The sequence below is a fragment of the Tamandua tetradactyla genome, chromosome 25, assembly GCF_023851605.1.
Source record: "Tamandua tetradactyla isolate mTamTet1 chromosome 25, mTamTet1.pri, whole genome shotgun sequence".
NCBI lineage: Eukaryota > Metazoa > Chordata > Mammalia > Pilosa > Myrmecophagidae > Tamandua > Tamandua tetradactyla.
The window spans coordinates 21,572,802-21,595,582 of record NC_135351.1 but is presented as its reverse complement, the minus strand read 5'-3'; the positions used below and the strand labels follow the sequence as shown (position 1 = coordinate 21,595,582).

The 22,781-nt window shown below is 37.9% G+C and overlaps 1 protein-coding gene across 14 annotated transcripts in view; it reads right to left on the bottom strand.

The window, feature by feature from the left end:
- RNF144B (ring finger protein 144B) overlaps positions 1–22,781 on the bottom strand; it is a 172,497-nt gene that overhangs the window by 5,039 nt on the left and 144,677 nt on the right. For all 14 annotated transcript variants that reach the window (XM_077143470.1, XM_077143468.1, XM_077143469.1 and 11 more), the window contains 2 exons: positions 19,704–19,764; positions 1,730–1,934 (listed from right to left, as the gene is read on the bottom strand). In XM_077143470.1, the coding sequence (XP_076999585.1) occupies positions 1,730–1,934; positions 19,704–19,764 (266 nt within the window). The remainder of the gene's footprint in view (positions 1–1,729; positions 1,935–19,703; positions 19,765–22,781) is intronic.

Sequence of the window (22,781 nt, the reverse complement as noted above, 5' to 3'; positions counted from 1 at the left end):
TTAGTTATCCTTTCCCTTCTGGACTCAACTTTATGATCTTCATCTGGATTTCCAGCATTCCCCATGGGCACTTAACTCTTAGTTATTCTTGCTGTATTCACTACGAAGGAAAAAGGTAGGGGTAAAAATAGGAAAGAAACAGACCACCAGTTGTTCAAATAAAACAAGAAAGAATCTTAATTTATTTCTCTTTGGCTTTGAGTAGATTATATAATTATACTTCCCATGGAACACTTAGCTCACTCTTCTGCCAAATTAATATTTCCTTCTCTGCACACACATTGTCTAAGCAGCAGATTCAAACTGGACATATACCAATCTATTTAATAATATGTTCATTAAACAAATGGGGGGGCAACAGTCACTACTTTAATATTATTGAAAAGATTAAAAAAAAAAAAAAAAAGCCCTGTTCCGAACAGATGAATAGCTCATCACGGGCTCACAATCTCAAGGGGCAAAGAAAATAAGAAGTGGAACAAATAGGGGTGGGAGTGGGGTGGGGAGAGAAGGGGAGCACTGAGTTATACTATTGTCCATCAAAGCCACCACCCAGCACTCAGAGACATCAAGTTCACAAAGTGTTGCCAAATCTATGGGTTGATTTGGCATTAACAATAACTTTATATAGTACATGGGGTGGTTTTTTTATGTTAATCCCTCTCTTTTTGTTTTTTTCAGACTAGGAAACAGACTCAAAGAGGTTGAGTGATTTGCATAAGGTCACACAGACACCAAGTGACAACATCACGACTCAGATCCTCCCCCTCTGAGTTGTTGGCACTGCCCATGTCACCCTGAGAAAAAGGTGGGAACACTGGTTTAAATCTGGCTAAGGGGTCACATGTTTGAATCATGTATTAAATCTTTTTTCCCCTCCCAGTTTGTCTGGTCTGAGATTCAAGTGCAGCCTCAGAGCCAGGTAGCATGAATATTCCTGAAGAATCACTCTACATACTTGGAGGGCACTGGGTGATTAAGCCAACTGGACTATAACACTGGTATTTCTGTTCTTGCTAATGCATAACAGCCATCGCCTCAAGCACAGCAAGGGATCAAACACAAAGTTCTCTCCCTCTGGCCCCTGCTGCTTCCATAAAAACTCTCCATATTAAAAGGTACAGATTTAATTGATTCTCATCATAACAAAATCTCAGCATTGGCACCATCTTGTCAGAGCATAAAGTATTAAGAGATGAGCTCTTGTTCTGTATTAACTAAGAGTTGACAGCTATTAAACCTTGTAGGGCTACTGCTTCAGTTACTGTTTTCTCTAATATGCTTGGCTAACCTCACAAGCTGGCAATTTAAGTCAGGTATTAAAATAATTTCTGTCCCATTTTTCAAGCAGGAAGAATGAGGTTTACCAATAGTAGGTGGACATGGTACTTGAGCAAACAGCTATGGATAAGCCCCAGCTTCCTACTGAGAACCAGTGGACCACAGTCCCTATTTATGAAGAGAGAAAGCAAAACCTATATGAACTCTAACTTCACCAATATCCAGAAGATTCTCCAGCTACAAATAACTAAAGCCCATTGAGATACGCTTCTCTGGTTGCTCTTTCTTAGCAACTTGCCAACTCTGAGACACTTCTCAGGGAAGTTAAGCCAGGAAGTAACTAATCTCTATATGCCATCACAAGCCACCTCCTTCTAAGGAACATATTTTGGGTTTCTAAGAAAACAAGTGAATAAATACCCCCCAAAGAGAAAGTTTGCTTTCTTACCCATGCTCTGTTGGCTGGTTGACAGGCTGGCTGTCTCTACACGAGACCTCTGCATGCCACACATCCTTGCAACAAGAGCAGAACTTCAGGTGACAAGAAGGGCATTCCACCAGCACTGGCTGTCCTGGGTCAGTCGATGCAACAGGGCACACAGTCTGACAGTCCGCAACAGGACACCACGTTCGGAAGGGGTCCAGGTGAACTTCTAAAGTGTGGAGAAAAAAAATGTGATGGCCTTTCATTCAGGCTTGAGGCTCTCTCCCTTTTGGAGAGTGAAAGGTAGAGACTTATGGGACCTCAGAGTTATTATAGGTTCAGTTCCAGACCACCACAATAAAGCAAATATTGCAATAAAGTGAGTCTCCCGAATTTTTTGGTTTCCCAGTACATATAAAAGCTATGTTTACACTACATAATACACATTAGCATTACATCTAGAAGACGCAATGTACATACTTTAAAATATTTTATCTCTAAAAACTGCAACCACCATCTGAGACTTCAGTGAGTTGCAATTTTTTGCTGATGCAGGCCAGTGTGGATGGCTGATGATCAGAGTGGTGGTTGCTGAAGTTTGGGAAATTTCTTAAAATAAAGCAACAGTGAAGTCCACTGCATCGACTGACTTTCTCTTTCAAGAAAGGGTTCTCTGCAGTATGTGATGCTGTTTTCACAGCATTTTACCCACAGTGGAACTACATTCAAAATGGGAATCAATCCTCTCCAATCCTGCCACTTCTTTATCAACTAAATTATGGTAGTTTTCTAAATCCTTTGCTGTTGCTTCAACAATGCTAACAGCATCTTTACCAGGAGGAGATTTCATCTCAAAAAAAAAAAATACTTTCTTTGCTCATCCATAAGAAATAACCCTTCATCCATTAAAAGTTTTTTATCAGGAGACTGCAGCAATTCAGTCACATATTCAGGCTCCACTTTCATTTCTAGTTCTCTTGCTATTTTCACCACATCTGTAGTTACTTCTTCCATTGAAGTCTTGAACCCCTCAAAGTCATCCCTGAGGGTTGGAATCAACGCCTTCCAAACTCCTTAGAATGCTATTTTGACCTCCTCCCATGAATCACGAGTGTTCTTAATGGCATCTAGAATGGTGAATCCTTTCTAGAAGGTTTTCAATTTGCTTTGCCAAGATCCATCAGAGGAATCACTATTGATGCCAGTTATAGCCTTACAAAACATTTCTTAAATCATACGACTTGAAAGTTGAAACGATTCCTTGAACTATGGGTGGCAGAGCGGATGTTGTATGAGTAGGCAGGAAAACATTAATCTCCTTGTAACATCGCCGTCAGAACTCTTGGGTGACCAGGTGCACTGTCAGTGAGCAGTAATATTTCGAAAGGAATCTTTTTTCTGAGCAGTAGGCCTCAACAGTGAGCTTAAAATATTCAGCAAACCATATGTTGTCATCCAGGCTTTGTGATTCCATTTATAGAGTATAGACAGAGTAGACTTAGCCTAATTCTTCAGGGCCCTAGGATTTTTTGGAATGGTAAATGAGCGCTGGCTTCAATTTAAAGTTATCAGCTGCATTAGCCCTAACAAGAGAGTCAGCCTGTCCTTTGAAGCTTTGAACCAGGTCCTGACTTCTCTCTAGCCATGAAAGCCCTAGATGGCATCTTCTTCCACTACAAGGCTGCTTCATCTACATTGAAAATTATTGTTTAGCATGTCCACCTTCATCAGTTATCTTAGCTAGGTCTTCTGGATAATTTGTCGCAGTTTCTACATCAGCACTTGCTGCTTCTCCTTGTACTTTTCTGTTGTGGAGACAGGGTTTTTCTCTAAACCTCGTGATCCAACCTCTGCTAGCTTCAAACTTTTCTTCTGCAGCTTCCTCACCTCCCTCAACTTTTACAGAATTAAAGAGAACTGGGGGCCTTCCTCTAGATTAGGCTTTGGCTTAAGGGAATCTTGTGGCTGGTTTGATCTTCTATCCAGACCATTAAAACTCTCTGTGTCAGCAATAAGGTTGCTTCTCTTTCTCATTGTTTGTGTTTTCACTGGAGTAGCACCCTTAATTTCCTCCAGAAATGTTTCCTCTGCATTCACAACTTGGCTAACTGACACAAGAGGCTTCGCTTTCTGCCTCTCTCAGCTTTCAACATGCTTTCCTCACTAAGCTTCATCATTTCTAGCTTTTGATTTAAAGTGAGAGATGTGCAACTCTTCCTTCCACTTGAACTCTTAGAAGACATTGTAGGGTTATTAATCAGGCTAATTTCAACACTTTTGTGTTTCAGGGAATAGGGAGGCCCAAGGAGAGGGACAGAGATGGGGGAATGGCAGGCTATTGGAGCAGTCAGAAAAGATGAATATTTTTCGATTAAGTTCACCATCTCATACGGATGTGTTTTGCAGCATCCCCAAACAATTACAATTAAAATTGTAACAGCAAAGATCACTGATCATAGATGACCATAACAGAGATAATAATAATGAACATTTTGAAATATTACAAGAATTACTAAAATGTGACACAGAGACACAAAAAAAATGGCACTGATAGACTTGCTTGATGCAGGGTTGCCACAAACCTTCAATTCGCAAAAAAGCACAGTATGCGTGATGGGCAATAAAGTGGAGTTCAATAAAATGAGGCAATGCCTGTATAGGCTCCAGGATCTTGACCTTTTATTTTAATACCATGTATATTTTCTTCTAAACTGCTCTGACAACTTCCCAAATACTAAGCCCAAAGAAACAAAGGCTGGAATATAATTTAGAGGTAAGTGCTCCCACAGAAAATATATACTTACCATCCATAGCAAGTCAGAGGTCTTTTAAAAGTTTGAAAAAGGAAAACGAAAGGAAAGGGAAGTTTAAAGTACATATTACTGTAAAACGTGTAGCATCACTAGGGATCACCTAAAAAGACACAGGGATGAAACAGATCTTCATAACTACTGAACTCAAATTACTTGATAGAAGTTCTGACTCATTTGTTTCTTCCAACCTATTATTTCAAGTATCTAAGGTAGCACAATGGAAGCAGAAACAATCAATATAGAAGTGATTATAGATTTTGTGGAATTCCTACAAATAAAGGAGCTTGGTATGTAGCACAGCTATGACACACAAATTCAAAAGCAGAAAATGGTGATCTTGTATGACAGTGTTCTAGTTTGCTAGCTGCCAGAATGCAACACACCAGAGACGGATTGGCTTTTATTAAAAGGGGATTTATTTTGTTAGTTCTTCAGAGGAAAGGCAGCTAACTTTCCACTGAGGTTCTTTCTTACATGGGAAGGCACAGGATGGTCTCTGCCAGCCTTCTCTCCAGGCTTCTGGGTTCCAACAACTTTCTCCAGGGTGACTTCTTTTTGCATCTCCAAAGGCCTGATCTGAACTGTGAGTGCTGAGATGAGGAATGCTGAGCTGCTTGGGCTGTGCTATGTTGTGCTCTCTCATTTAAGCACCAGCCAATTAACTCAAAAATCATTCATTGCAGCAGGCACGGCTCCTAGCCAACTGCAGATGTAATGAGCAGCAGATGAGGTTCATGTACCATTGGCTCATGTCCACAGCAACAGAACTAGGTGCCTTCACCTGGCCAAGTTGACAACTGAATCTAACTACCACAACCTGTGAGCAGTTTTTAGGCGTAGAGTAATAGTTATCAACAGAAGGTTTTTTAATGGCTTTTTTTTAAATCCAAGTTTCCACACTGAAGTTTTCTCTCGTATTCAACTCTAAAATCAGGGAGTAAAATTTATCCTTCCTAATCCCAATACAAAGCTGAGAACATATACTGAAATGAAACACAAAGAGATTAGATTAGAAAGAAAGAAAATACCACCTAAATAGATTAAACAGATTCCTGGGGTAGCCACTCAGGCAAGTGGCCAGTGGAAAGTATAAAAGGGAGAATATAATCTCCTGACAGGTATTAGAATACAGATTCTGTATTTTCAGTGGGCAGGGAACACACAGCCATGTCCTGAGTGGACAATTGCAGGCTGATGGCTGAAAGCTTGATATTGGCCACACTGAAAATATTTATACCACAGATTGGCAAACACGGCAAGTCAGAGCTGACCAACCTTTTCCACTTCCTGAACATTCTCTATGCAAATAGGTATTTCTGTACCTGAAGCAATACTATACCCACACGTGCACTTCCTCTTCAAAGAATACTGGGTGTTTGATTATATACTCCCACTCGCTGCTCATTAATAGGTTCTCTTGCCTCTGTCTGGGCTACCCAAGAGCATAAGCTGTTTCTATCGCTTTGAATAATGGCATGTTAAAGGTAGATGTTTCTCAGGGCTACAAGGGTAGTTCAGTGGTGGAATTCTCACCTGCCATACAGGAGACCCGAGTTCAATTCCCAGCCTATACACTTCCCCAAAAAATAAGCAAAAATCAAATAAAGGAAAACAACAACAAAGAATTCAACAAACGGTGCTGCAATAACGAGATACTCACATGGAAAAAGAATGGAATGTGACCCCACCAAAAAAAAAAAAAAAAAAGTAGATGTTTCTGGATCTCACAACCACATTTCCAAGAACCCCTCATGGTTCCCACCAGATGGGATGCATTCTGTATGTACCCGGGTGGATTAAACTTTTTCCGATTATGCATACACGAGGACTAGGGAAAAAAGAGACCAGATATCTACAAATTTCGACCAATTATGACTCTCAAATAAGAGCCCCTTTCTATCATCTGAAACCTTTTAAAATACTTTAAATAAATAAGTAAGCATTGCTAGTTAGAATCAGATATGACGAAGGTCTGGAGAAACTTCCACCAATACGAGAGCGCACTCTCAACAGCAAGACAATATCATCTGGTTTCATGTAAGGTTTGGTTTGGAGCACAGATTTTTTTTTTTTCCTTCCCACAGGTACTTGAACTTGTCCTGTGGCTGTTTTTGTTTTTCTGATACTTCATTTATTTTTTAAAAATTTTATTGTGGTAGCATATATACAATATAGCATCTTCGATTTTAACTGCTTTCAAGTTTTCATTGATCTTTTTTCTTATTTTAAATTAGTTAATTATTTATGTTTAATTGTGATGAAATATACATAACAGTATTCTGACCACTTTTAAGTGGACAATTTTATGACATTAAGTATACTGACAATAAGTACCTTTCACCTCCACTGACAATATTTTGTACCTTTTACCTTTCGCCATCCCAAACAAAAACTCAGACCCCTAAACAATAGCTCCTCATTCCTTCCTCTCCCCACCCTTAACCACTATCCTAGCTCTATGTAATTTGCTTACTCTAAGTAGTTCATATTAGAGAAGTCAGACAGTATTTTCCTTTTGTGTCTGGCTTAAAATTTAACTCAACATGATGCCTTCGAAGCTCATCCATGTGGTAGCATCTATTAGCATGTCACGTCTTTTTATGGTTGAATGAAATCCCGTTGTTTGTATATATTACATTTTGTTGATCTGTTCATCTGTTGATGATGGGTCTGTGGGTTGCTTTCACCTTTTGGCTATTGTGAATAATGTTGCTATGAATGCTGGTGTACAAGCATCTGCCCAAATCCCTGCTTTCAATCCTTTTACAAATAGAGAGGAATTTTGCTGGGTCATACATGCTAATTCTATGTTTTACTTTCTGACGAATGCCTAGTGTTTTACACAGTACCTGTACCACTTTAGAGTCCCATCAACAGCGTACTAAGGTTCCTATTTCTCTGCATCCTTGTCAACTCTTGTTATTTTGCTTTTTTTTAATAATTAGTATCCTACAGGGTATGAATTAGAATATGAAGACTTTTAAATCTAGTTTTTTTTATTTAGTATAAAGCATTAAAATTTCATCACTGTTTTTGTATGTATCTTGTAGTATGTTACTTTTCATTGATGAGTAGTATTCCATTGTATGGCGTACCACAGTTTAGATTTAATTTAGAATGAATTACAAGTTGAAGGACAATATTTGATGATTATGCATACAGATTTTTGCATAAACAAACATTTTCATTCTTTTGGGTAAGTATTGAGATTTTAAAATTAACATTGCGTTACTATTTCCTAAGATCTTTTCCTTGTTCTCTGAACATTACTTCGTTTTCATGGCATTCTCTTCTAGTTTTTTCTACCTTCTCTATTTTTGATTTGTAACAGAGACCCCTCAGCTCAACTGCACACTTTCTAGTCTTACAACCGGCTAACTATTAATTTGGTTAGAAGAGCTAGAGATCAGTCTTTGGGATTGTTATATTAGTGAGAACCAGATAACATGGAACAAATATTAACTCTGCTTTTGAGGGTAATTTACAGTTGTACCTTTTTTTTTTGTATGCTGTATGGTGGAGTCATATTTCATTCTTTTTCCATGTGAGTATCCTATTACTGCAGCACCATTTGTTGAGTTTTTACTTGTTTGGCTTTTTGTTTGCTTGTTTGCTTGTTTGCTTGTTCATTTTGGGGGGAAGTGCATGGGTCGGGAGTCAAACACAGGTCTCTTGCATGGCAGGCAAGAATTCTACCACTGAACTACCTTCGTACCCCCTACTGCTGTACATTTTCAAAATCAAATTTAAGCCTGTAGGTAATAACCATGAATAAGCAGACAATCTAAACATAATTTTGATTTCTAACTTTTTTCTAAATAATGCTAAACAAGAGCCTTACACATGTAATTAAAAGTTAGATTTTACAAAATAATAGTAAAATCTCCTTAGTGTTCTGCTAATTCAGTCTGGGGAAATCATGATATAGGAGGAAGTATATCTGTACCATTTAGTAGAGGAACCATTTAACCTGCCACTTTGCCTTCCTTATAAAATGGGGATGGTTAAGATGAAATTAGATACCATATATAACACTTAATCCAGGGCCTGATATATACCAAGTTCTCCCACAAGAATTAGGGAAATTATTTCCTTTTCCTTTCCTGTAATCCTTGAGCTTAAGGTCAATATGACTTTAAAGTCTTAGAAAGCAGATATATCAACCTTTATGAGAAAGAATAGTTTTCATAAAGATTTGTTCTTTGTGTAGGGTGTATGTGTGTGTAAACTGGCTTTCAAAATCACCTCTATTTCTTATTCTCAGTTAAGTCAAATATCTTGAAAAACAGAGCAACTTGCACAAAGTTGAGATTCTATAAACATCTATTGAGTGATTTACAAATATATGTAACTTGAGAGGTATTTTGAAAAGCTCTTGTTCAACATTTCTAGATTCACTATACTTGTTCTCTACTGGATCATAGTTTTCTTTTCCTTTTTAAGGAAGATAAAGCTCTTTGAAGAAATTTTTCTTATTTGCTGTGTCCACTTCAGACTCTATTTGGAACTGAAGCTTCACTTGAAAATCCTAACAACTACATCTTCAAAATATACTTCAAATCTGATGACTTTCATTCCCTCCACTTGTACCATGCAATCCCACATGCCATCCTGGATTACACCACTCCAACGGCCTTCTAAGAGATCCCTCTACTGTCCTCTTGTCCCACCACCATCGGTTCTTCCTACAGCAGCCTGAATGATCCAAAAATGGAAGTCACGTCATGGCACGCCCCAGATCAAAACTTCCCAATAGCTTCTCATCACAGTTGAGTCTTATCATCCATCATAAACTACATGACTGGTCCATTGACTACTTCTCTCAACCTGTCTCATGATTCTCCCCACTGCCCGCTTTCCTCCATCGCAAGAAACTTCCAGCTGTTTCTCAAACAGGAATCAGGCCTGCCTTGGGGCCTTTGTAGTAACCTTTAACTCTGTCTGAAATGCTCTTCCCATAGGTACTCACCTGACTTAGTTTACTTTAAATCAAATTTCTACCCAGATCTAACCTCCTCAGAGAGGTCTTCCAAGAAAATCTGATCTAAAACACCTTTCCCCTCATCTCTCTCATCCCCTTTAGTCTTCTTTATTTATATACAGGCAGATCTGTCACTATGTAATATTATTTATTATCTAACCCTTTCCCTGACACACACATGCAGGCAATAAGCTCCTCTGGAGCAGGGACTTTCTTGATGATATCTGTACCCCCAGCACATAAGCCAGGCTTTCTGAACCTCAGCATTATCGACATTGTGGACCAAATAATTTTTTGTTGTGGGGGTTGGCTGTCTTGTCCTTTGAATATGTTTAGCAGTGTACCTGGTCCCTACCCCTAGATGCTATTGTGTCTCTCCCACCCCAGATGTAACCAAAAATGTCTCCAAACATTGCTAAATGTCCTCTGGATGGGGGTGGGGGTGTACAAATCACTCCAGCTGAGAACCGCCGGCCTAGAAACATGTCTAGTATTTGTTGAATAAATGAAATGGCATAACAGAGGAATAGGAAATAGTATTTGTAGATCAGTTACCTGTGGAGATAAAAGATAATGACGGCATATACAGCAAGGTTCTATATGGTTCAGCCCCTCCCCCCCCATTCAGGTAATTCTGGACAATGAAAACAAGAACCTAGAGAGATTTTTGCAGGGGCTACCGAGGAGTCTCTCAGAGAAGAGCTTCCCCCCCCCAGACATGGATCCAGACAACAGTTCTGGCCGGATTCCAGTGAGAGGGATCTGAGCACAGCATGGCATTCTTCAGAAGGCTGCTTAGCTCAGCTCCTATGAGAGGAGCTATAAATAAGTCAATAGAAGTTAAGAAAGTTATTTTATTTTTTAAGAAATAATTATATTTCTAACATGACATTAAGAGCATGGCTTTATACACCTTTATATATCTCATCTAATAAAGTGTATACAAGTGGGGATGAGAAACCTCATGACTATAGGCCAGACTAGTTAAAAAGGAAGTGGGGGCGGGGGGGGGGGGGGGAGAGCAGAAGCAGCATCAGACATTGGCAGCCCTGGCAGCTACTGGGACTGCTTAGAACCCAAGCCAAAAAGGAACAAATTGATGGATGCCAGGTGGTAGCCCGATCACTGTCTCATAAGAACCTTCTTCTCTTCACTCTCTTCTTCACACAGAGAAGAGATTGAGAAGATGCAGAGCTCCCGCAGGGCTGATGGGATATGTAAATATTTCTTTTTTTAATAAACCACTGTTTATAATCATCCTGTGAACTCAATCATGCCTCCTAGCTTCTGGCTTAGGAAACACACTTAGAGAAATAAAATGCTCGGTTATTCAAAAACTTTAATGTTTTGTTTCTTCTCCTTCAAATTTCTATTCCAAAGTAGGAAGAAAGTAAACTAACGCTTATTCAACTAATCTCTGCATCAGTAGTGATGAAAGCATTATGAAATTTTGAGATGGGGCAAAATTCAGAAATCTAGGAAAAGAAAAACCAGAAACTTCTATAATCAGCCCCCAAATAAAGGTATCTCCAAAACTCTAATATGAACACCATTGGAGAGTGATTAACTGTGATATATTTACATCAAAGACAGACAAATTCACACACTGGAACTGGGGTTGACTCATGAAAAGCAGATTTGATTATTGAAGTGAAGCCCCACGACCATTTTCTTTTCTTTTTTTTGTCCCATGACCACTTTGCTCTTAAGACTCTGCTTGGTCATGTGAATTATGCAAGACAGGAGATGCTCTCTAAAACTATTTTCTTACTTCTTTATTCTGACAGTTATTGGGCAATAGAAACATTCTGAGAAAATAAAACGACCATGAAACTTAATGACTTCCTCTGACTACAATGATTGTTTTCTTTTCAGTGTTGAGGAACTGAATTTTAGACCCTAGGTTTTCCCACCTAACCTTATTAGCATAAGATATGTGGAGTTTCATCTTTTTTCTCTTGCATATTCTCTCAACTGACAAGTGGTTTTTCCAGCATCTTCCACCACTGTGAGCCATGCCAAAAAGACAGCACATGAATTTTTATTACTGAGGGAAATACACTGTGCATAAGCTAATTCAATTGTGAGCTGAAATAAATCAAACCATTTTAACTTTTAGGACCCACTGCATTTTTAATTATGTCAAAGTTAATTCGCTTTTTGATATCTCAAAGAAGGAAGGTCTTTTGCAGATAGTTAAAAGGCAATTAGACTAAAGTGATCAGGATTAGCATCTGCTATAGTAAACATATTCAAAATCGGGGCCACCAACAGAGGAATTGCTCTCGAGACAGGTGAAGAGTATTTTAGGACCACAGAATTTCAAAGGTGGACTGAACCTTTGAGATTATCTAGTATACCATTGTTATATTAAACCCACAGGAATTAGAAGTCTGCATAACTCATGGTAAAGGAGCGAATATGCAATGGGTTCAGGCCTTTTTCACTCCTAGAATAGCATCTCTGTGCTAAAATATTATCATGCTATTAAATAGATTTTCCTTTCCACTATCATCATGGGAATATTTTCTCTTTCAAGTAACACCTTGGATGCCTCCATTCAGCAAGCTGTGATCTCCTTGGAGGTGTCAGAGAAGTCAGGCTTCATCCTTAGAGTAATGTTATGCTGTATCAAAGGAAAATGATTGCTGGTTTAAGGAATTAGAATTGCAGATCAAGTCCCTTGACATGAGGGTGGAAACATGCTAACAAAATATTTGGATAAAGGTGAAAAGGAAATAGAAATGATAATTATTATGCTCTATAACTGAACACTGAGCCTAAAGTATGCTCTAGATTCTAAGAGATGCTTTCTTAACTCAGTTTAGAACACTGGAAAAGAAGTAAGAGTTGGGGGCAATGATGACAAATAATAATAACCACAGTAATAATTTATTGCGCACACTGTGATAGACAAACAACATTAACACATTCGTTCCTTACAACAGTTATTAATAGAATTAATAAGTGTTCATTCTATTAATATTCTCCTTTTATAAATGAGGAAATCCAAGTCCACACAGGGAGAGGCAGACGAACTTAACACTGTGCCTTTCACTTTGGTCCCCTTTAGAAATCTCACTCTACCTCCTGATAAATTATCCTGCCGACACTTCAGTCTTTCAGAGGGAAACTGAAATATCTAGAGGGTGCTGTTTTAGATCAAACACAGAAAGAACTGGCTGGTAAAGGAAGCAAGAAGCTGAGAACACGTTATCATCTAAAAGCACAAAACTGCTTAGGAAGAAAACCTAGAGATACATCTACCACAAAACACCAGAAAAGCAGGCTCAAAAGAAACACACACACACACATACACACAAAACCTACAGCCCACAGATGACAAGAATGGGCTTGTAATCAGAAACTATGTAAAGGGAAATGGCTAATGAGTATCAATACTTATAAAGAGCAAAAACACATAAAGAAACCAAATAACTATGCAGGAACTCTGGTGACATTAAACTTGAATGATCAGATGCAAAGGATGGGGTGGGGAGCATTTAAACAAGGACATATAAAAGAGTGAGATGAAACTCTAAGAACTATATCATAAATGTTAAGAATCAAAATAAAGGAAGCTTAGGAAAAATGCTGAGAAAAAAGAAAGATGGAACCATAACTTGAAGCAGCTTCTGGAACTGCACTTGGCACCTGATAGCTACTCAGTACGTAAATAAGTATATACTGAGTATATGAATGAATGTGATAAGACTAACAGGTAACATCAGAAAACAAATTCCTACCTTCTTCACTCTTATCACGGAGAACAATGTGGCATTTCCTAACCACTATATGGTAACACAAATACAAATAGATCAATTAACCTACCAAGCAACTCACAGTCACAGTAAGTGAAATAGCCAGGAAAAATAGCAAAATGCTTAAGAGCCAGAGGTGGATAACTTTAATCCAGTTTTCCAAAAACGATTTTGAAAAAGTAGATTCTGGAAACAAGAGACAAGCAAACATCTAGCATTAATCATCAAGCATGTGCTTTGAGACCACTAGAAAGTGAAGCAGTGAACAGTAATACATACCAAATGTAGAATTCCCTTTTCTTCGTGAATACTGGAAGATTGACACAGAACGAAAAAACCAACAAACATAGTAGTAGCCAAAGGAAAAGTCACAGATGGACGGAAAGTGGATGCACAGATTCGCCAACCAATGCCAAATGGAGTTTCTCTATTTTGCTAGCAGAGTGATGGTTTTGTCCCACTCGTATTCAAAATGTTTTTAACCATAAAGACTTAGATGAAGACGAAGACATAAACGTAAGCTTACCAAATATGTAAAGAACATAAAGCAGAGGGCAACTAACACAGAGAAAAATAACTTTGTAGCCAATAAGAACTGGACAAAACTGAAAGGATCATTTTTAAAACTAAGATACAGTGCTGTCTCTAATCTGATTCTACATGTTACCAAGGTAACAACATTCTCTTCAGTTCTGTCTCAGAGCCCAATCAATGAGGTTGACTTTTAGCCAGTTAAGTCATTTATCCCATTCATAATATTTGTATGTTCTTCGTGCATTCCAAAATTCTTTTAAAATTATTTTATTAACCTCAATGTCATCTGGCTGAGAACAGTGCTCAAGTAGTGTGCGGGTTTGAAAGTATTACGTACTCCCCAAAAGCCACGTTTTAACCCTGATTCAAGCTTATGTATGCAGCTGTTTTTTTTTTAAATCTGATTCAACAGCGTAGGTGGAATCTTTTGAATGGACTGTCTCCACAGAGATGTGACACACCCAATTGTGGGTGTGATCTTTTGATTAGACGGAGATGTGACTCCACCCATTCAAGGTGGGTCTTGATTAGTTTACTGAACTCCTTTAAAACAGGAAGCATTTTGGAGAGAGACAGAAATAACAGACACCTCAGAGCTAACAGAAACTTCACAGCTGAGCTGACACAGATGTGGACACGTGGAAAAGAGAGACATGGATGTTTGGAGACGCTTAGAACCCAACAGACATTGCCTTGAGATATTAAGCAAGCCAGAACCTGGAGAGAACCAAGTGAAGCCAAGAATGAAAGCCAGCCCTGGAGAAGTAAAGTGAGGATCCCCACAGGAACAGAGGCTGAAAGCAATGGAGCCCAGGAGCAAGGGACCAGCAGACGCCAGCCACGTGACTTCTCAGCTGACAGAGGTGTTCCTGACCCATCAGCCTTTCTTGAGTGAAGGTGACCTCTTGTTGGTGTCTTAATTTGGATAGTTTCACTTCCTTAGAACTTGCAAAAAAAACCTTGTAACTTAATAAATTCCCCTTTATAAAAGCCATTCCAGTTCTGGTATGCTGCATTCCAGAAGCTTGCAAACTAGAGCAGGAAGACAGAAACTCTGTTGTGCAGAATTTAAGGTATGCGATTTATTTTTTATTTTTTCATAATCACACGGTCACATTTTAAAAGCTATATAGTTATACAATCGTCTTCAAGAATCAAGGCTATTGGAACACAGTTCAACAGTTTGAGGTACTTCCTTCCAGCTACTTCAATATACCATAAACTAAAAAGTGATATTTATATAATGCATAAGAATAACCTCCAGGATAACCTCTCCACTCTGTTTGAAATCTCTCAGCCACTGAAACTTAACTTTGTCTCATTTCTCTCTTTTCCCTTTTGTCCAGAAGGCTTTCTCAATCCCATGATGCTGGGTCCCAGCTCATCCTGGAAGTCCTATTCCACATTGCCAAGGAGATTTACATCCCTGGGAGTCAGGTCCCACGTAGCAGGGAGAGCAGTGAATACACCTGCTGAGCTGGCTTAGAGAGAGAGGCCACATCTGAGCAACAAAAGACAGTCTCTGGGGGTTACTCTTAGGCATAATTATAAGGAGGCTTAGCTTACCCTCTGCAGGAATAAATTTCACAGGGGCAAAACCCAAGATCAAGGGCTCAGTCTATGACCTCGTAGCCAATGCTTGCGAGAATATCAGGAATTCTCCAAATGGGGAAGTTGACTATTTCCTCCTTTCTCCGTAGTCCCCCAAGGGAATTCTGCAAATACTTCTTTATTCACTGCCCAAATTACTCTGGGATATATCGGGGCATCACACTAACCTGGACAAACCAACAAAATCTCGTACCCTATTCAATTATGTAATTATGGTGTTGAAATAAACTGACCATATAATTTAAATTAGATAATACATTACCCAAAATATAAATTTTGCACCACATAAATATCCTTCCTTTGGTCTCACACAGAAGTTGAAGTTTTAAAATCTGGACCATATCATTCTTTACCCTGTATTCTGATTTACCTTAGTCCTATTCAAATCAGCTTCTTTCATCTCTCTAGTCAAAGTCTGATCACTTTTCAACTTTTTAAATAGTTGTTGTATGGAGTAATGTTGATTTTCATAGCTTCAGAGCTCTAACTCGGAGTCTCAGGTGTCACATACATAACAAAAGTTTCAGGGAATGACCAGGTTATACACAAATAGCTCAGTATCTCAGAATTTAGAAATAACAGTTACAACTCCTGAATATAGGTGACTGCTGTAAGAAATACAGTCTAGAACCCTCTACAATAGGCTCCAAGGGTATTCAATTTATGTATGTATGTATTTATGTATGTATGTATGTATGTATGTATGTATTATTATTTTTTTGCATGGGCAGGCACTGGGAATTGAACCCGGGTCTCCAGCATGGCAGGCGAGAACTTTGCCTGCTGAGCCACCATGGCCTGCCCAAAAAGGAGTATACAATTTAGATAAAGATTATCCCCATTAAGTAAATTCCATTTTATAGCACTGTATTAAATTAAATTTACTCTTATTTAGAATGTCTATTTTCCAATAATAATCAATGATTATGAAGTCTAATGATGGGGAAACATGTGATTATAAATTGCCTTCTAAAATTGCCAAAAATGAAAATCTCAGGGCCTCAGTTTCCTTGTCTACAATATGAGAAGATATAACAAAATGGCCCCCAAATTTAATATACTCCAGGGTTTTCTGATAGTAAAATATCTACTTCAATTTATATTTAAATTATAGATAGACTTGTAAAAATTCTAAAGATGAGAAGTCTATATGATTCCCAGTAAATCTCAACCTCCAGTTCTCACTTTCTTCATTTAGAAAATGGCAATAATAAAAGCAATGGTCAATTCATGGATCGAGACTACAGCATCTGCCTAGAATGTCTAAAGGAGGAAAATTATATTCCATGAGTGAATAAAACTATTCAGTCAAAGTATAATGGACCAGAGCAGAGATATAAAAGATCACGCTGGCTCTGAGGTCTGCCCAATTTCACTGGAATCATATTGAACATATTATCATATCTAATAAAGAAATAAGTCAATCAGAAGTAGTTTTGAACACTAAGGTAACCTCGAAAATTCTGAGTCACAAAGCAAAGTCTGAAGACATCTATCTAAGAAAGAGTGGAGAAAGAGAATCTCGGCCAATGAGTTTTCCATATGAATTTTCCCCTTGCCTATGGCAAGGGTATTTCTACTGTAAAGATGGGCATGACCAATTAACTCCAAGTGGCCTGGTCCCATATTGGCAACAAGACAATCATAATATCTATTCCAAATTAGCATATTTCCTAAAAAATGTTATGATTATCTCATCTCGGGGAAAAAAATATTTTGAACACTGTCTGAGACACAGGAAGTGTTTACTAAAGCTTTACATATATTATTTCATTTAATCCTCACCTCACCCCTCAGTACAGGGATTATTATCCCCATTTTACAGATGAAGAAATTGAGGTACGGACATTTCAAGTAAGTTACTTGTCCAAGGTCACTCAGTTGTTAAGTGGTGGAGTCTGCATTCACACCTGGGCTCTTGGTCATTATTTTAAAAATATATTGAAACTTTAGGTTCATCAGTAAGAGCCAACCCACAGAAAGTTTTAATTCCCAGTACTATTAAAATGGGTCTAATTTTAAAAAGGCACTTGTGCTAATACTTATGTCTCCTAAAACGTGAACTATGAAAAATAAGACTGCTTCTGATGGATGGGGTGGTGGAGATGGATAATCTCGGGAGAGGAAAGGTACTTATGGGATAAGGGACTACTATAAACAAATCACACCCCCATTACTGAGCAGGACTGATGAGGATGATTTTAGGGAGGAGTGTTAAACCAAACTAATTGCTTTGATTTTCCCCTGGTTAGAGCCCTCAAGTCATGGCACGCACCAACACCACATTCATCCACAGGTTGAGTAATTAGAACGTCTTCCATCTTCCAATAATAATTGATTTTATAATGGAGAATATAAAGACAGTACAGCAGGGCAGCTGCTTGATGCCATTATCACCTTTGTCTATCATATCCAGTAAATAAACCCCCGATATTACCATGCCCAATCTAATCCGCCAATGTTGATGGATCCCCATCATTAATTTCTCTCATTAGCTCAGAATCCATACAGGACAGAAGCATCAGGCAATGTCTCCATCCATTAAACCTCCACCCAGACAATAAATCTGATCCACTGGTTCTGATTCCATGTTCACCAAGCATTCTCTTTCTGTCTACCTATCTAGATCTTCCTACAAGGCAAAAATGTACCAGCCATTTAAAATTGAAGTAATTTAGCTTGAGATTTTTAAAAATTAAAAAAAAATTTTTTAATTAAAAAACGCATTCTAACTTTACATATCAATCTTGTGAGTTTAGTGAAGCGAGGCACCCACAAGAGATGAGTCAGTCTTTGGCTTGCTGGAAAAAGAAGACCAAGATAGATCTCGGCTCAAGGGAGAAATGCCATCCTGTGATACCCTGCAAGTACTCCTTCCAACTCTCTTCCATGCGCTACACGGTTTTCTCTTTTTTTTTTTTTTCTTGTAAGAATTATTTATCAGGGCAGTTGCAAGGATTAAACAAGGTCAAAGTCACTGACACATGATAGATAAAAGTTAATTTGTTCCCCTGTCCACACCTCTAGACTTTATTAGTCCAGATTAAAAGGTTAGCAAACAGAGAACTTTATGCCCATGCTAAATTATAGTTTATTTTATATAATCAATGAGACAACACCAGTCCTGTGAGGTTTGAGGGAAACCTTGTTTCCTCCTACTTCTCAGATACTAAAAAATAGACTATTTAGTTCAAGAATATACTAGAGTGTTGCAAGAGGGAAAGGGCTCCTAAAAAGATCAATTTTAGGGCAAAAGGAACAAAATTCTAATCTCCACAGATAAATGAGCACTATTAAAAAAAAAGCCATGTAAAATTATCCCAAGTCCAAAGTCAGAAAAAATCAGTGCAATGAATAGGATATTTAAGTGCCATTGCATCCAAAGTCTCGCAACCATCACTATGATTATAACAATAGTATCATAAGGACAAATCATGAATATTATAAAGACCAGTAAAAACACATGCCATTGGTGTGGTGGTTTGAAACTGTATGTAACCCAGAAAAACATGTCCTTTAATCTATTCCATTCCTGTGAGTCTGGAATTGTATATTGTATATAGGAACTTCTGATGAGGCTAAAGATTAAAGTGTGTCCCACCTAAATCAGGATGGATGTTAATAGTATTACTGGAGTCCTTTAAAAGAGAATGGAATTCAAACAGAGAAAAAGAAAGGCATGGAAGCAAGAAACTGAAGTCAACAAAACCCAGAAGAGAGGAGAGAGAACAGCAGATGCCACCACGTGCCTTGCCATGTGACAGAGGAGCTCAGGATCACGGGCTGCCAGGCTTCAGGAAGAAAGCACCACCTTGATGTGGACATTTTCATAGCCTCAAAACTGTAAGCTAATAAATTTCCCATTGTCTAAGCCAACCCAGTTAGTGGTATTTGCTTTGAACAGCCTGGGAAACCAAAGCAGTTCATTAATGTTTTGAAGTAATCTTTGAAAGTGGGAAAATCATTGGTAAAACCCATTGTCAGAGTCAATACAAACTTCACTTGTATTATGGTTATTATGAATCTATCTACCTTCTGCAAAACCTCTCTCACATGAGCCAATTTCAAAGTACAAAACTACAAACAGGAAAGTTTTATTTCCTGCTAGTCTGCTTTTATTTTTTTGGCAGTGACTGAGAGTTGAAATTTTTTGTTACAATTACAGTTCTCCCCCTTTCAGGACACTCTGGCAGCTTTGTTGACAGCCCACAGCCACCTTAATCTGCCATGCAGGTTCAGTGTAAATATGACACAGGTAAATCCACATCAACCATGGGATTAAATAGAAGAGTGCATACCTCGTTCAAATTTTAACCGTTGATAAAGCTGAAACTGGTCCACAGGTACCAAACAGGCAATCTGAAAACAGAAACATTGGAAAGATGAGACTTCAGTAATCACATAGCCTTGAATTACCAGCCTTTTACTGTTTCTCCTTCTTGTTCTGCTTTCTCTAGTCTCTCCAGACCAGTGGTTACCTAACTTCTTTGGGTCCAAGCTGCCCATCAGTAACACAGGGCAATTCTCAAATCATCCCCATTCCCCTGCAACGAATGGGAATCACTACTCAAGACACCAGTCGCACAGCTCACTGGTCGCTTTCCATTCTTTTATCAGTGACCAACAGGACCAGACAACTAAACCGTAATATGTGGACTCCCCAAATTATTTGTTTACATATGCCAAAGATGATTCTTTTCTCTCTACATTCAAGAAATTTTAAAACAGATTATCATTCTAGCTTTAGAAACCTTAAAAACTGATGTTTGGATAGAGAGTGCATTAGGAATTACGAAAACTCCATTTTGTTGTCTAGGGAATGGTATCTTCTAAGCAATACAAAAATTATTTCTTCATGGGGCCTACAGTCTTAGTTATCATGCATCGCCATTCCACGAACTGGTAGGAAAAAAAATGCCAAACACATTTCTTGTCTCTAGATTGCCATTTCCATGTCCGATGCTTTATTAGTAAACAACAGTGATTCATGTCAAACCAAATGACATTTCAGATTAATCTTTCTAAAAATACCTTTCAAAGGCAGATGCAGGAAAAGCCAACTGCTCTTAAACTGACATTCCAAAAATACTAATTCCATCGACATCAAGATGGAAGTATATCAATGTTCTTTAAAAGGTTTATAAGTGAGAAATCAAAAGCTTTGATATTAGGCTTCCAGGCATTGAGCAAGTTGATAAAGGAGACAGTCTTAGCTTTGACTATTCCAATTCTAAAGTATTACCTTCTTTTGGCATAAAATATATCTAGATGGAAGTTCTTGCAACTATTGAAAGGAAAAGATGTTTGCTTTTAGAAAACTGGAGTAAGAAAATATGCAGTTAAAATTGTACCTAACCAACACAATTTTAAAATGTATTTAAGTTTAAACCTCCCCTTCACAAAAAATGTGTTTATTTTGCAAATGCATTAAATTAAATGAACTAAAATGTAACAAGAACCACAAAACAGGCAAATTAAGAATTTTCCATACCAAGTAAAATATGCTAAAATGCAAATGGAATTTAATTTAAAAAAACATTTTCCAGATTGGGGGTATAGGAAGGATATATTGCCATCTGGTACCGTCAATAAAAACTCCTTGGCAATCGTTGTAGAAAAAAATATATATATATATGTTTAGACTTTTATTATATTGAAAGTCAACTTTGTCTCATCTGTTATTTTCCTACTAGGACATCTTTTCTGAAAGACAAAGGTGTCTCATAAATAAAAGGCAGCATTGGAGACAGAAAGGGGAAACAGGTGAGGAGATGGGAGGATGTAAGAAATCAGAGCTCAGTGCTTGACTTCATCACTGATTCACTGTGGGTAGAAGAAAATAACCTAATGTGACTTCAACTTTTGGGCCAAGGTGATCTAAAGATGATATCACCTAGCCCCAAGAGACCTCAGTGATGTTCTATAAATCTACTTTAAAAATCCCAGAAAATTTTTTGTTTTTTTTTGAGTCTTTGATCCTCTGAGAGAATATAAGACAGTCCTGTAACCCACTTACCCCCAGCTAAAGTTTCTGGATTGATGAAGACCTTCTTCAACCACTTAAAAGTTAACCCCTAAAAATGTTGATTTAAGTTCAATGAGAAGCAATCTATAAACCATCGAAGTCAAACACAGTTTATGAAAGACAAAGCAAGCAGGAGGTAAAAAGAGTTTGACAGAGATGAAATGCTAATGAAATAAATGACAGAAATTAATGCAGTAAAAAGTCATAACAGCAGGGGTGGACGTTTAATTTTAAATTAGAAAGATAAATTTTACTCGAGTGCATACTGCTCCCAGCAGGGATGCTGTAGGTCTCTGATATATTTTTTTCTCTTACAATACTTATGAATTTCCTATTTATTATTTCATGGGTCAAATGTTTGTATTGAATTAGGTAAAATAATTCTTACATTGACATTTGTGATCACAAATTAAGGTTAATTCCCATCGCATCTCACTCTGTCTGAGTCTTTGGAATGAAGAGAACCCTTAGAGCACATCAAGCTCCTCCCCAGCCATCCCCACCACCACCTCCATCCCCAGCCTTAAGACCTGGAACTTTAATTTACACTTGTTGACTGTCCACCATGGGTAAAGCACTGGGTGGGCCTCCTGGGGATACAACGAGGTAGGAGATAAAGAAGCTGTCCTCAAGAAACTTGGATTACTGGGAAGCCAATAAATAAGATGAGTTTAAAAAAAGATCCAAACCCATTCCTTCATCTTGTCCTCTGTTGGATTTGCAGATTATAGCTAACTTACTGAAATGTTTCTATCATGCTTTTGGCTTTTAATGAAAGAAAACTGGATCTGATAAAAGGACAATCCAAAATATTAAATTTCTGGTTCCATTATCATGGGGAGTTAAGATGCTATTGATCAAGGCCTCTATGTCTGCAATGATGAAATTGAGAAACTTGTTTTAGGGTAATTACTGGAAAACTCAAAAAGGCCATAGGTATAGGGCTACAGCAACTGCTTGAAGGAAATCACAAGGAATATAATATCAACTGCTAGCGTGAAAATCCTAGAGACTAACATGAGACTATAAAAAAGTGTCTGCTGCACAATTACCCTCTTTCAGCCAATAAAGAAATTCCAAAAAAATAAAAATCGTATCTTAGCATCCTTTTTTAAAATTTCTTCTATTGTATAATATATACACAAAGCAAAGAAAGAAAAAAGCAATAATTTTTAAAGTAATCTTCAAGTAGTTACAGGGTGGATCTCAGAGTTTGTCATGGGCTACCACACCATCATCTCAGATTTTTCCTTCTAATTGTCCCAGAACATTGGAAGCTAGAAGGAATAATTTTTTTTATCATCACAACCTACTTTTTTTTTCCTTTTTTTGTGTGAAAAATAATGTATAT